A 13,133-nucleotide genomic window follows, 5' to 3' on the forward strand; every position below is an offset into this window, starting at 1 on the left:
CTTTAAAAATTATTTTACTAACGCATGTCTTTAATTTGAAAAGAATATTTTGTTTTTAAAATTTTTATTAAAAAACATAAATAATTATTTTTAGTTTATACAAGTATGAATGAAGGTCATAACTATTAGTTTCAAAAAATATATTAATGTATATATATAAATTATAGTTTGTTTTACGAAAATTATATGTACAAAATTATTTCATTTTATATACCATAATTGTTTAAAAAAAATTAAACATTTACTTAGTTTAAATTTGATTTATTAATAGTCTGTGTAATATTAAACAATTATTGCAACCAGTTTTAACAATATAACACTTTAAAATAAGCGAAATATGCAAATTAACACAGAATACTTTTAAAAATTTAAATATACTTTCAAAGTCTATTTGCTATAGGCTTCAATTGCAGCTTCTCTAAATAGAACTTTTCTTATCTGAATTAATAATTACTTTTTCAATTACCGCTAATGTCAATAATTACAATATTATATACGACTAAGCAGTTTTAACGAATTAACGTTGTTATTTACATACGTTAAAAAAAATATATGTACATATATAAAAATATATATGCAATGTTTCAGTAAATATATTAATTCAATTTCTCTAAAAAGGAATTTTAATTATTTCTTTAAAAATTGAAGCAACAAATTGTGGTACGTATATAACATTTCATTTCATTAAGAAACGCCTTAAGAAAGACTACCACACAATAACAAATTACATACTAAAAAATCGCCTGAACCCGGTTTTACTATGTACTCTGTTGTTCCGTCACTGTCCTTTACTGAAACTCACTGTACCTATACGTATATATGTGAATATGTGTTAGCTTTGCATATACATATGTATGTATAGATTTTAAAACTTCAAAGTCTAAAACTAACTGCCTTATCTATGTATGCGATGTTGACATTACAAATAAAACTGTTATATTTTTGAAATTAATCGGTAAACAAAAATTAAAGCATGTACTTAAATTTGAACCCATTGAACCAATTATTTTATTTGTTTACTGTTTTATCACCGTTACAATAATAAATTTTTTTAATAATTCTATGTGATAAGAAAAGTACTTCAGATTAAATTTGTTTTTAATTTGATATTTTTATTCGATTACTAATATAATTTTTGTCTATCTATAATAAATTATACGATAAAACAACAGTTTACGTTTAAAACGTTCGACATATATTAAAATGCATATTACGAGATATAAACCAAACCTTTTTTGCTGTTTCCAGTTCCAAAATTATATATATAAAATTTTTTTTTTTAATAAACATAATTATATATATTAAGCAAAGAGGTTCAGTGATTCCAATTGATACCTGCCCTGTCACGCCATATTTGTTGACTACACAAACTTGTTATCGGCTGTCTATGAAAAAGTATATGAAATTTGTTAATCAAACACAAAACGTACACATGCATTCATATATATCTAATTGTTAGCACTTTTATTCGATATTTGAATATATCTATAGACTTTAAAACATACAACATAACAAGAGATTATTAGTTCTGCAAAGCGGATAATAAAAAAATTATTTTATCACAAATTGAACAAACCTAATTTTATAAGTAAATATTGATTTCTTAATTAAACCGATTTCATACCCAATGTATTTTATAATAGTTTATTTACGATTATTTACAATTTAATTATTTTATTTTATTTTATTTTATTTTGTTGTTTTATAGGTGAACATTTAACCGGTGAATTTCGCGATAAAGTAAATCGTTTGAGAAAGGTAAGGTTAAATGCAATCGTCATTAGAAATTAATAGTTTTGAATTATCAATAAATTTTATTGTAGCTACCCGCTATCACCGATCACGGTTTTCAATTATCAGAAGATGTGGCGATATTCAGGCATTTATCACGAGAGAAACTCGTGCCTGAACATTGGTATCCACGTAAACATCTTGGACGTAGTCGCATCGATGAATTCTTAGCTTGGCAACAAAGTAATATGGGCGTGGCATGTACTGATTTGTTTCAACAAAAATGGCTAGTACCTTATTTGGAAAAGACGCAACCAAATAATAATTCCGTAAGTTAAAATGAATTCTAAAATTTTTTTCATATATATTCAAATTTTTAATACAATTTTTTTTATTTCACTTTTAATAACTATACAAAAAAAAACAAAAAAAAAGTTTTTTTAACACTATTTTAACGACTCTTTCAACCTTGGCAATGACCGCCTTTCGTTTTTATTTCCTAAAGTTTTTTTGTGAACTTGTTTTTTTTTTTGATTTTGCTATATTTTGTTTTTAAGTACGCAAATGTATATATAATATATATTCTTACTTAATTATTTTTATATATTGTTTCTTAGGTCAATCATGCTACCAAACGTCTCGAACATACGTTAAATGACTTTGAAAAATTATTTTTGAATTCAAAAAAATTTATTATTGGTAATAATATTTCCTTTGCTGATCTCTCTGCCATCTGTGAAATTGATCAACCAAGTAAGTAGCAATATAATGTTAAATTTCCATAATAAAATTTTATTAAATTTTATTTTTACAATTTTATTTTATAGAATCAATTGGTTTCAATCCATTTAGTAATCGCGTTAAACTAGCTAGATGGTATGAATCGGTACGTGACGAATTGGGTCCTTTCTACAAGGAAGTAACCGAAGATTTTGAAAATAAACTTAAAAATGCTGAAAATAACATGGAAGCTGTTTCATTAAAACAGTAAATTATTGTTACTTAGTTTTTAATTTTTAAACGATTTTTATTTTAAAATTTTACCTAAGAAATAAGGATTTTATAAGATTTTTGTTATAAGAATATTTGTTTTCAACTATTAAACTATTGTTATATCAATTGTTTTTTATATAATATAAAAGATATTTACTTGAAAAAGTTATATCATATAAAAAAACAAAAAATATTTTTATTATACATTAATACTGAAAATTTTTTCATATTTTAATATTTAAAATATATTTTATATACTTTATACACAAATACAATAATATGGAAAAGTTCACGGGACTTAACTAATAAATGTTCTTAATATAAAAAAAAATTAAATATGACTTTTTTAATACTAAAATAATGTATAATATGATTATGAAAATAACTATTTAATTTTAAAGTAATGGTATATAATGAAAATTTCTTTTATTAGAAAAAGAGTGAAAACTCTATGATGCTAGCACTAATTGTTAGCCAAGATTTGTTTATTCTACAGCAGTGTTTTGTTAAAATGAGATAAATTACTCGAAATAATAACAAAAAAAAATTGTTTTAGAAAAATTGTGCGTTAGGAGAACTTTCATATAGCAGGTACATGTATTTCTGAGTTCTTATAGTTTCAATTTGAAGAAAATTTTACTAGATCAGATATGCTAGATATACTCAGTGATATGAATATTAGATATTGTAAACATCCTATTAAATATAAAAAAAAAATCGGCAAAAAATTTAACACATGGTATTCTTTAGAGTGAACGAGGTACTGATGCAATTATGTATCAAATTGCTGCGAAAGTTTAGCCAAAGAAGCTGACAAGAACATCCATTTCTTTTATTCGCATCCGGTTACAAACGTTTAGCTGCCGCTAATGAGAATACACCCAATGTGTTAAAAATTTTTTATCTAAAATCGATTTTATTTAATGTATTTAATTCAGAAATTGATATTAGAAAATTTAAAAAATTTTATACATTTTTTTAATATATACTTTATAAATTTCACTCTAAACAGTGATACAGTTAAACAGATCGTAAATTACAATAGATTTAAAACTTATTAAATTAATACAAAAAGCTAAAACAAGCGTATTCATTTTTTTATTAATATTGATAAAATATACATCACTAATAGTTTCGTTTTTATTTCGTTCCAACCTTAAAGAAGGTGCTTAAATATTTCAAACTGACAGTTGTGATTTTTTGATTAATGTGTACAGTTATTTCTGCATTTGCCAGTTTAGTGAATAAAATGCATTAGTGCTTTTTATATTAACATATTTGTATTTGTTTAAATTTGGTTATTTTCAATTAAATTATTATCAACAAATTTATTGAAAGCTTATTGGTTTATCTTCTAAAAAAAGGTAAGTAAAGTTTGTAATATTTTGTAAATTTCAAAAAACTTGCATTTATAAAAAAAAGGAAATTTCCCTAAAATATTTAGTGTTTTGTACTATAAAATAATATAATATAGTAATATACTTTATGATATCGAAAACGTATAAACAAAATTTGGTAAAACAAAAAAAAACGAAAACTTTGAATTAGAATTGGGCGGCAAAACTTTTAGGTTAAGTAAAAGATTACATTTTAAAAAATATGAAAATTTTTTTAATAGAATTGTTAACTTAATAGGTATAAGCATTAATAGTTAGATATCTGGTTCACAATACAAAATCAGCTGCGATAAAAGTTTATTACTTTTCAAATCAATTGCCGGTATTTTTGATAACGACCCGACACGAGCGAGTTGCATTAGCACATCGTATATTGCTTTGGATTTTGTTTATAAAAACTGGCGTTTAAAAAGACTGAACACTGCATAAGTCTTTTATGTGCCTTGCAATTAGCCTACATACCTCTATAATTGTCTAATGTTATCCTGAAAAACGATTCTTTCCTTAGGTAACCTTAGAAAATGAATTATAGCTGTGATTATGTCTGGAGATAATACGCTGCGTATTATCTCCAGAGTCGACCAGTAATCAATATCACCATAAGTAAATCAACAAAAATAATTGAAAAAACCCTTGTTTTGTATAAATTTGCATTTATTTATTAATTTATTGTTTTCGTAATTTTAAAATCTTAATATTAATATTTAAACTACTTGCAGTTCATAACTTTTACCAAACGTTATAATAACATTTATTGTGAAATTAAATTGTACACGAAGCGCATAATTACACTTAGAAAAAAACTTATTAATAATTATAAGTAAATTGTTGGCAACAAAAAGTAGTTAGTTATATGCTTATTAAAAATGTTAATTCTTGCTTAATATATTTATATATTATAAACTAATAATATCAATTGGCAATAATTTTTTTATTATATTTAATCATGGACTAAATTATGCTCAAGCGACTGAAGTTTTTTATTTCTCCTTCTTCGGAAATGATTTGTCATTTATTTAAGATGAGGTTGAGTAAAATTATTTATACAAGAACGTTTTCTTTAGTCATAATTTACTTGAAAAATTAAGAGTTTAAAATTATTTATTTCATATTATATAAATTATTCTTAAAGAAACAGAAAATTTGGTTATTTAATTAAAATATGGACGAATCAAAATTAGTAGTGATATCTCGATTAATTGAAAATATATTTTTTTCCAATTTTTTTATTAAACATTTTTTAAGAAAGCAGATCTCCATTATTAAAAAATATATATTTTTCTATTTTTTTTTTTTAAATTTATTAAGAAAGCAAATTAAAGATTTGTCGCTTAAACATTATTTTGCCCATTAAGTCAACAATTTAGTATTATATCAAATTTATAATTAAATTATGGATTTTTTATGGTTTTAATAGATATGCTAAACAATAACAGAAACTAGGAACAAATTTCAGAATCGTTGTTGTAATGATTAATTATTACATATATACTGTTTATGTGAATATAGAATAAAAGTAAAAAATTCAGAATTCATTTGATAATAAGTAAAAAAGAAAGTCACCCGCAATAATATAAAAGATAATCTATTTTATTTAATGTTTCAAATAAGCAAATTTTTTTGCTTTTCTGTTATCTATAATAAAAAATATATATTCTTGTTAAGAAAGTTTTAAATTTATATTTTTTTTTTTTGTTGGAGTCTCTAACAGGATCAAATTGTAAAAAAATATAATGCTATGTTTACACTTATATTTATCGAACCTTACTAGCACATTTTTGTATGGGTTTTGTACGATAAATGGCACTAACTGCTAAATATTTCGATACTCAGTATTGAAAAAAAGTGTTTAATAACGAAAAACAAACATTATTTTACATAATATTTGTCTAAAAATACTCCTAAGTTCAAGAAGTAATATCGATAAATAAATATCGTTTATTTCGAGTTGCTGATACATATGTTCAGATGAGTAATTTCCAGTGCAGCAAACAACATCGAAATGCAACGATTAAACATTCAACGTTTAATCAGTTTAATTTTTACAGTTGCGTTAATTTATTTAATATTATTATTATATAGCAACTATAACACGCGTAGAACTTCGCAGTTGTATTCTGCCCAAAGCATATATATCGATACTTTTAATTATCGCGCCATCGCTAATTATAAATATAAATTATTGATTGCCACAATCTTTTAGTGTAAAAGAAGCAAGCAGTTGACTTTCTTTTGAATTAAGCTATTCTTATATACATTATTTTAAACTATGTGAGAATTATAATAGCAAATCGTTACATTTACATCAATTATATGGAATAATTTACATTAATTTTAAAATTTTTAAATCTATTATATATTTTAAATTAAAATTATTTCTAAATAAATATTTTATATTATATAATTTTAACAAAAACAAAATTTTGTTTGTTAAATTGCTTGAAAATTATTTTCGTATTATCAACCTCGTATTTGTGTATTTTTTTTTTTTGTTACTACTCGAACACAATTCTTTATTCAAATACTTTTACAGTATTAAATAAATTTTATTTTATTAATGTTTTTATATTAAATTTCTTAAATGTAAAAGCATGTTGAATTTTTTTTTTTAAATTTCTACACAAATTTTTTGAGTCAATTTTTAATTTTTATGTGTGTCAAAGGCACTGCAACTGCATTATCTAAAAATTATATTGAATATTGTATTCTTCATTTTTCTTTTGATAATAGTTTGTTTTCCTATTCTCAAATATGGTAAAAAAATTATCTAACATTATCAGATTTGCTTCGATCTATACGGTCATAAGTTAAATATATCTTTTTGACTCTAGTGCACAACTCTTGTTAATTAATTGATTCCAATAACAGATCCTCTTTTTTTTTAAATATAAGAAGAAAATATTTGCAACATGAAACGAATATACCAAGTTTCAATATCTGTTCTAAGCATTGATAAAGCACAAATCTTCGTACAATAAAACCTATTGAAGTTGCTGTGCGTCTGAGCCAGTCATAATAATAATAATAGTACAACTATAGCCCTATATTATATTATTTCCAACCTCATATACATATTAAGAGAAGCACAGCTGAAAGTGAATGGTTTAAGTGGTTATTTTAGATTAGGTTGGAGAGATAACGTTGTATAGCCAAGCTCACACAAATAATAAGACGTTGTGATACCACGAATATTACAATTCATAGTTAAATCTTCTAAGTTCTAAATCCAAATTTTTTACCTCCGAACAGTGCACCTTTGAGAAACCGCAACTCACTTATTCAATTAGAATGGAATCAACCAGACAAGTCTATAAACAGTTGAAGTGGTAACAGTATTAACTTATAGTATCATTGTTTTATTCAGTTAGTTTACTGATAACTTTTATTCACGACTGCTTTATTATTTCTCAAAAACACATGTCGCCTTTTCGCGTGTGCTTAAAGGCGACGACACAATACAAAAATGACAAATAAATTAAAGGCCATGATACAATAAATCTTAATTCTAAACATATCGCCGCCTTTGATGGCTCCAGCAGACATCAACATTCAGATGGAATAGGTGCCAATTTATGGATTGCTCGGCGAACCTCTCCATTTTTTGTTTTTACATCAGCAACTCGAACCCAACCTTTAGCATCTCTTGTCACTTTCAGCACTCTCCCAATAAGCCATTGCTTAGAAGGCAAATTTTCTTCTGCAATTAACACCATATCACCTTCATTAAGGTTCTTCTGCTTCTTAGTCCATTTGACTTTCTGTTGAAGTTCATGAAGATACCCCGCCGACCACCTTCTCCAAAAATGTTGTTGTATGGCCGAAATTCGTAGCCATCTATCTTTATGAGACCATTCTTCGCTATCCACAGTAGGTTCCACAGTTCCAACCAACGGACCACCTGTTAAGAAATGTGCCGGTGTAAGAACGCTTTCATCATTTGGGTCGTTAGACAAGGTTGTCAAAGGTCTTGAATTTAAAACTGCCTCTACTTCCGTAACCACTGTTGCCAGCTCTTCAAATGTAAGATGCGATTGACCCAATATTCTAGCCAAATGATATTTTGCTGATTTTACAGCCGCTTCCCATAGTCCACCAAAGTGGGGGGATCTGGGTGGTATATGATGAAATTCAATACTATTGGCAGTACAATATTTTGAAATCTTGCCCTGTACTTGTTGATCAAAAAACTTGCATTTCATTTCCTCGAGCTCTTTACGAGTACCCACAAAATTAGTGGCATTGTCACAAAATAATTTTAAGCATAAGCCGCGTCGAGCTACAAATCTTTTTAATGAAGCCAGGAAAGCCTTTGCAGTCAAATCAGAGACCACCTCCATATGCACAGCTTTTGTGGCAAAACAAATAAAAACAGCAATATAGCTTTTTGTTGTTCTGTACCCACGAAGTAGATACGTTGTTGTAATAGGGCCGCAAAAGTCCACTCCAGTCACAGTGAACGGCCTCGCTACGGTGACTCTAGAAGAGGGTAAATCGCCCGTAATCTGATTACTCAATTTTGGATGGCATCTAAAGCATTGTAGACAACTACCAGTAATTTTGCGTATTACTCCTCTAGCATGAAATATCCAAAATCGCTGCCTAACTATAGCCATAAGCGCTTGCGTACCAGCATGCAAATATTTGAAATGAAGAAATCGTACAAAACTGCAAACTATTTCTGAGTTATTCGGTAACAAAATTTGATGTTTAGCATCATATGGCAATGCAGCCTTCGCTAATCTCCCACCAACACGTAGTAGCGGAACACCATAAGTATCTTCTACAAAAATGCTCAGATTTTTATATTTACTGTTTGCTGGCAATTCTCTATTCTTCAATAGCAGCTCAATTTCTTCTTTGAAATAATGTTGTTGCACACAGTAGAATATACGCACTAGTGCTTCATCTAATCTTTCAGTCATAGACTTAACGCTTCTTCGAAAGCCAAGAAGATTGGCAAAAATTCTTTGTAATTTTTCAAAATCGCTGAAGGTTTCAACCCACGTCACAAAAGAAGATTTCGAGTTATCCTCAGAGCATGCCTCATAAGGTATTTTTTTTTCAAATAATTAACAGTCATTATCGTACTATTACGACTCCTTTCTTGGTCAGCATTAGTATTCTTTCTAGACTTATTTGGTGGCCACTCACAACAATCTCTCTTCAAGAAAGAAGGACTTGCAAACCAAATAGAATTAGATAGTTCATCTATATACGCACCTCTTGATATTATATCCGCTGGGTTAGACTTTGAAGGAACATGCCGCCAAATATACGTTTTTGTCTGCTCTTGAATCAATGATACCCGGTTTGGCAACAAATGTGTTCCAATTTGATGGGTGCTCGCTCAGCCAATCTAGCACAATTTCGGAATCCACCCATAAATAGGTCGCGTCAATAGAAATTGAAAAATTGGATTTGGTTTTCGACACTAGTTTCGACAGCAATTCCGCAGCCAAAAGTTCCAATTTTGGTAAAGATAAAGTTTTTAATGGCGCTACTCTGGATTTAGCACTCCACAACTGCATTGTAACGTCGTTGTCCACACATATTGAGCGAATATAAATACAACACCCGAAAGCTCTTTTTGATGCATCAGCAAATCCATGCATTTCAACTCTAGCAACTCGTTTTTCTGCCAAAACAAATCGAGGCACACTTATTTTTTTGACGTCTTTTAGGGATTCATCCCAATTAGCCTTCAATATCCACAAATCTTGCATGAAAATCTTCGCCTTTACGTTTAATGGGTTAATAAGCCCAAGGGGATCAAACAACTTAGATAGTTCCGACAACACTATTCTTTTTGTCACCGCTTTCGAGCTATCAAAATCTGGCCAAACGTATCGAAACGTATCTCCCACTGGAGCTCAGATGATACCAAGAGTTTTTATTATTTCCTCATCATTCATCCGAAGAGTCTTCTCTTTATCAGTTTCAGGCACGAAATTAAGAAATTTTTCACTATTTGAAAACCACTTCCTTAACTTAAATTTTGCTGAGTTCATTATTGCTGATACTTGATTATATATTTCAAAAATTTCATCTTCATCATTTGATCCACTGATCAAATCATCCATATAAAAATCAGATAACACCTTTCTCGATCCAATCGGATATTTATCGATATAATCTTCACTTAACTGTTTTAAGCATCTTGTAGCTAAATAGGGGGCAGATGTTGTACCATAAGTAATGGTTCGCAAGCGATAGGCCTTTATGTTTTCATCTGAGGAAGACCTCCACAAAATCGTTTGATAATTCGCATCATCATCAGTCACCCATGCTTGGCGATACATTTTTGTTACATCTGCCGTAATTGCATATTTGTAACATCTAAATCGCAGTATTATATGTAGATAACAGATCATCTTGAACCAGTGGTCCTTTCATCATTACCTCATTTAATGACAAGCCACTGTCAGTTTTACAGCTACAATCGAACACAACTCGAAGTTTCGTACTCGTGGAATCTGGTCGTAGCACATACTGATGCGGTGCAAAATATTTTATCTTATTCATATCAGCTTCTTCAACGATCGTCATGTGACCTAAAGAGAGGTACTCATCCATAAATGCGTTGTAAGCGTCTCGTGTAGAGCGATCTCTACTCAACCTACGCTCTAGTGACAGCAACCGTCGTTTGGCAGCATTATAGGAACCACCCAAATCACTTACTGTTGTTTTAAATGGAATTTTCGTAATAAATCGGCCAGATGTATCTCTACGAATTGATTCCCGGAAAATTTTCTCGCATTCCTCTTCTTCTTCGGTTAAAAAATTTGATTTAGTTGAAATCTGTTCTATTTTCCAGAATTTTTCAACCAATTGACTCAAGTTTTCATTCTCATTATGGTTGTGATTGACCAGCATATTATTTATTTTATGACTAGGCGCTAAACATTCTTCTGCTTTGCCTGCAACTATCCACCCTAGTATGGATTTCTGTAGGGTTGGCAACCTTTCATTAAGATAAATTCGTCCAATCGACAACAAATCGAAGAAAATTTCCGCACCAATTAAAATATCTATACGCGCTGGCTTATTGAACATTGGATCAGCCATTTGAATATTTTTTGGTAAATTCCAGTCCGCAACATCGACATAACGATTAGGTTTGGAGCTTGTTATTTTCGGTAAGACATAAAATTGCAGACTGACTTCGAATTCATTTATTTTTGATTTGATGGTAGCCACAGTTTTTGTTTTAAAGCTAGTTACAACGTCTCCAACACAGCTAGCATCTAATTTACAAGACGTTTTTTTTAATAACAGTTTTTGAGCAACTTTCTCACACATCAAATTTACTTGAGAGCCAGAATCTAATATGGCTCGCATTTGGTGATATTTGCCAAACTTGTCCGCTACCATTACTTCGGCTGTTGCAAAAAAAACCTCGTTTTCAGTCATTACGTTCATAACTGATGACTGAGCTGTCTCCTGTGTTGACGTAGATGGCCAATTTTTGCATCTTTGTTCATTTGGCTCCAAGATATAATCTTTATGTAAAAGTTGATGATGAGATAAATTACATTTCGAGCATTTAACAGCAGAGCATTCTTTTTGAAGGTGTCCCCTTTTTAAACATGTAAAACATACCTTTATTCTCCGTGCTACGAAAAAGCGTTCTTTTAAAGAAAGCTTTATAAACTTGCTACAATCTGCAATCTCGTGGCCACTGCCATTGCAGACTTCACATAAAGGTTTTGTAACTGCAAGAGAGGTTGAGTAGTTGCGGTTATTTCTATACTCTTTTTGATAGTTTACAGCCTTTGAATTCACTTGATTAACTTTATGTTCCCTTGCCTCAAGGTTCTCACATCGCCTCGTCAAAACTGCTGAACATTCATTCCAAGTTGACAGCTTCCTGTAATCCACTGATTCTTCCCATTTGACCTGCGAATCTTCGTCCACTCTTTCCATCACCAAATGAATTAACATGGCATTCGCTATATCTTTGTAATCACCTAATGATAGCATTGCATTCAAATGTGCATTCGCTGCATTTAATACATTTCTTAAATGAACTGCAGATGGTTTTGTTAATTTTGGGACAGCAAAGAGGGCTGTAATATGTTCCTCGAACATCAACGCCTTTTTATCGAAGCATTCCTTCAATCGATCGAGTGCTTTGGGGTAATTGTCCTCTGTGACATCAAAATCGTCAATAGCTGCCAGCGGCTTAGAGCCCAAGTGCTCTTTAAGTATCAAAAATCGTTCACAGTCATCAAGCATTTCATCCTGGTTGATTAATTTATTAAACAAGGCTATAAATTTCGGAAATTCGCTATACTTCCCTTCAAATTTCGGTAATTTTACTTCCCGATGACTTCTTGGGCCCGGCAATAACGATGTTGTATTCGTTGCATTGACATCTACCAGTGATAGCTTTCTTTTTTTTAGTAAACTCATTATTTTTGCTTTCGTGGCCACAAATGCATCTTCAACTTCTGCTGTAATTGCTTCGCTTGAAGAAGTATCTGCACCTTGGTTTAGTTTATCGATATCTGCTTGCACACTCAGAAACTGTTTGAAGTAATTTTCTGTCAAACTAAGCCTGCAGTTAAGTTCTTCTGTTGACAAACTTGACCCTTTTTTCAAAATCATTGATTTTATGCGAGTGATGTTGCCTTTGGTGCTGCCTCTCAACGCCTTCAATTCCGCCATTTTCTTAGACCCTTTCTGCACGCCTCCTTGCTCCCCGTCGCTGAGTTCGTGAATTTCTGAGTCTAACATTTTGCAATTATATTTTTTTTTTTTCTGGATCACTATCCCTTTTCTGGATCACTATCCCTTTTATGGATCACTATCCCTTTTATGGATCACTATCCCGTTTATGGATCACTATCCCGGGTTTCGGCACCAATGTTTTATTCAGTTAGTTTACTGATAACTTTTATTCACGACTGCTTTATTATTTCTCAAAAACACATGTCGCCTTTTCGCGTGTGCTTAAAGGCGACGACACAATACAAAAATGACAAATAAATTAAAGGCCATGATACAATAAAT

The 13,133-nt window shown here is 29.7% G+C and overlaps 3 protein-coding genes across 3 annotated transcripts; 1 reads left to right on the forward strand and 2 right to left on the reverse strand.

Annotated features, from left to right (window-relative positions):
• Window positions 1-1,692: 1,692 nt before the first annotated feature.
• LOC119666835 (glutathione S-transferase theta-4-like) lies at window positions 1,693-2,783 on the forward strand (the record flags this gene model as incomplete). The annotated part of the gene is made up of 4 exons (XM_038076115.1): window positions 1,693-1,758; window positions 1,824-2,060; window positions 2,349-2,484; window positions 2,559-2,783. Coding segments are annotated over 4 exons (603 nt in total), but the record flags the coding sequence as incomplete, so codon positions are not given.
• A 4,880-nt stretch (window positions 2,784-7,663) lies between these two features.
• Window positions 7,664-9,043, reverse strand: LOC119666836. Its single transcript, XM_038076116.1, has one exon. It carries the CDS (start codon window positions 9,041-9,043, stop codon window positions 7,664-7,666), a length of 1,380 nt encoding a protein of 459 aa, XP_037932044.1.
• Window positions 9,044-10,457: 1,414 nt separating this feature from the next.
• On the reverse strand, window positions 10,458-11,186 carry LOC119666837. The gene has a single exon (XM_038076117.1). It carries the CDS (start codon window positions 11,184-11,186, stop codon window positions 10,458-10,460), a length of 729 nt encoding a protein of 242 aa, XP_037932045.1.
• Window positions 11,187-13,133: the final 1,947 nt, after the last annotated feature.

This window comes from Teleopsis dalmanni, chromosome 1, assembly GCF_002237135.1.
Source record: "Teleopsis dalmanni isolate 2A chromosome 1, ASM223713v2, whole genome shotgun sequence".
Lineage (NCBI taxonomy): Eukaryota > Metazoa > Arthropoda > Insecta > Diptera > Diopsidae > Teleopsis > Teleopsis dalmanni.

Excerpts from the sequence above, each read along its gene's own strand:
- LOC119666836 (XM_038076116.1), bottom strand. The coding sequence starts at position 9,043 with ATGACTGAAAGATTAGATGAAGCACTAGTGCGTATATTCTACTGTGTG.
- LOC119666837 (XM_038076117.1), bottom strand. The coding sequence starts at position 11,186 with ATGGCTGATCCAATGTTCAATAAGCCAGCGCGTATAGATATTTTAATT.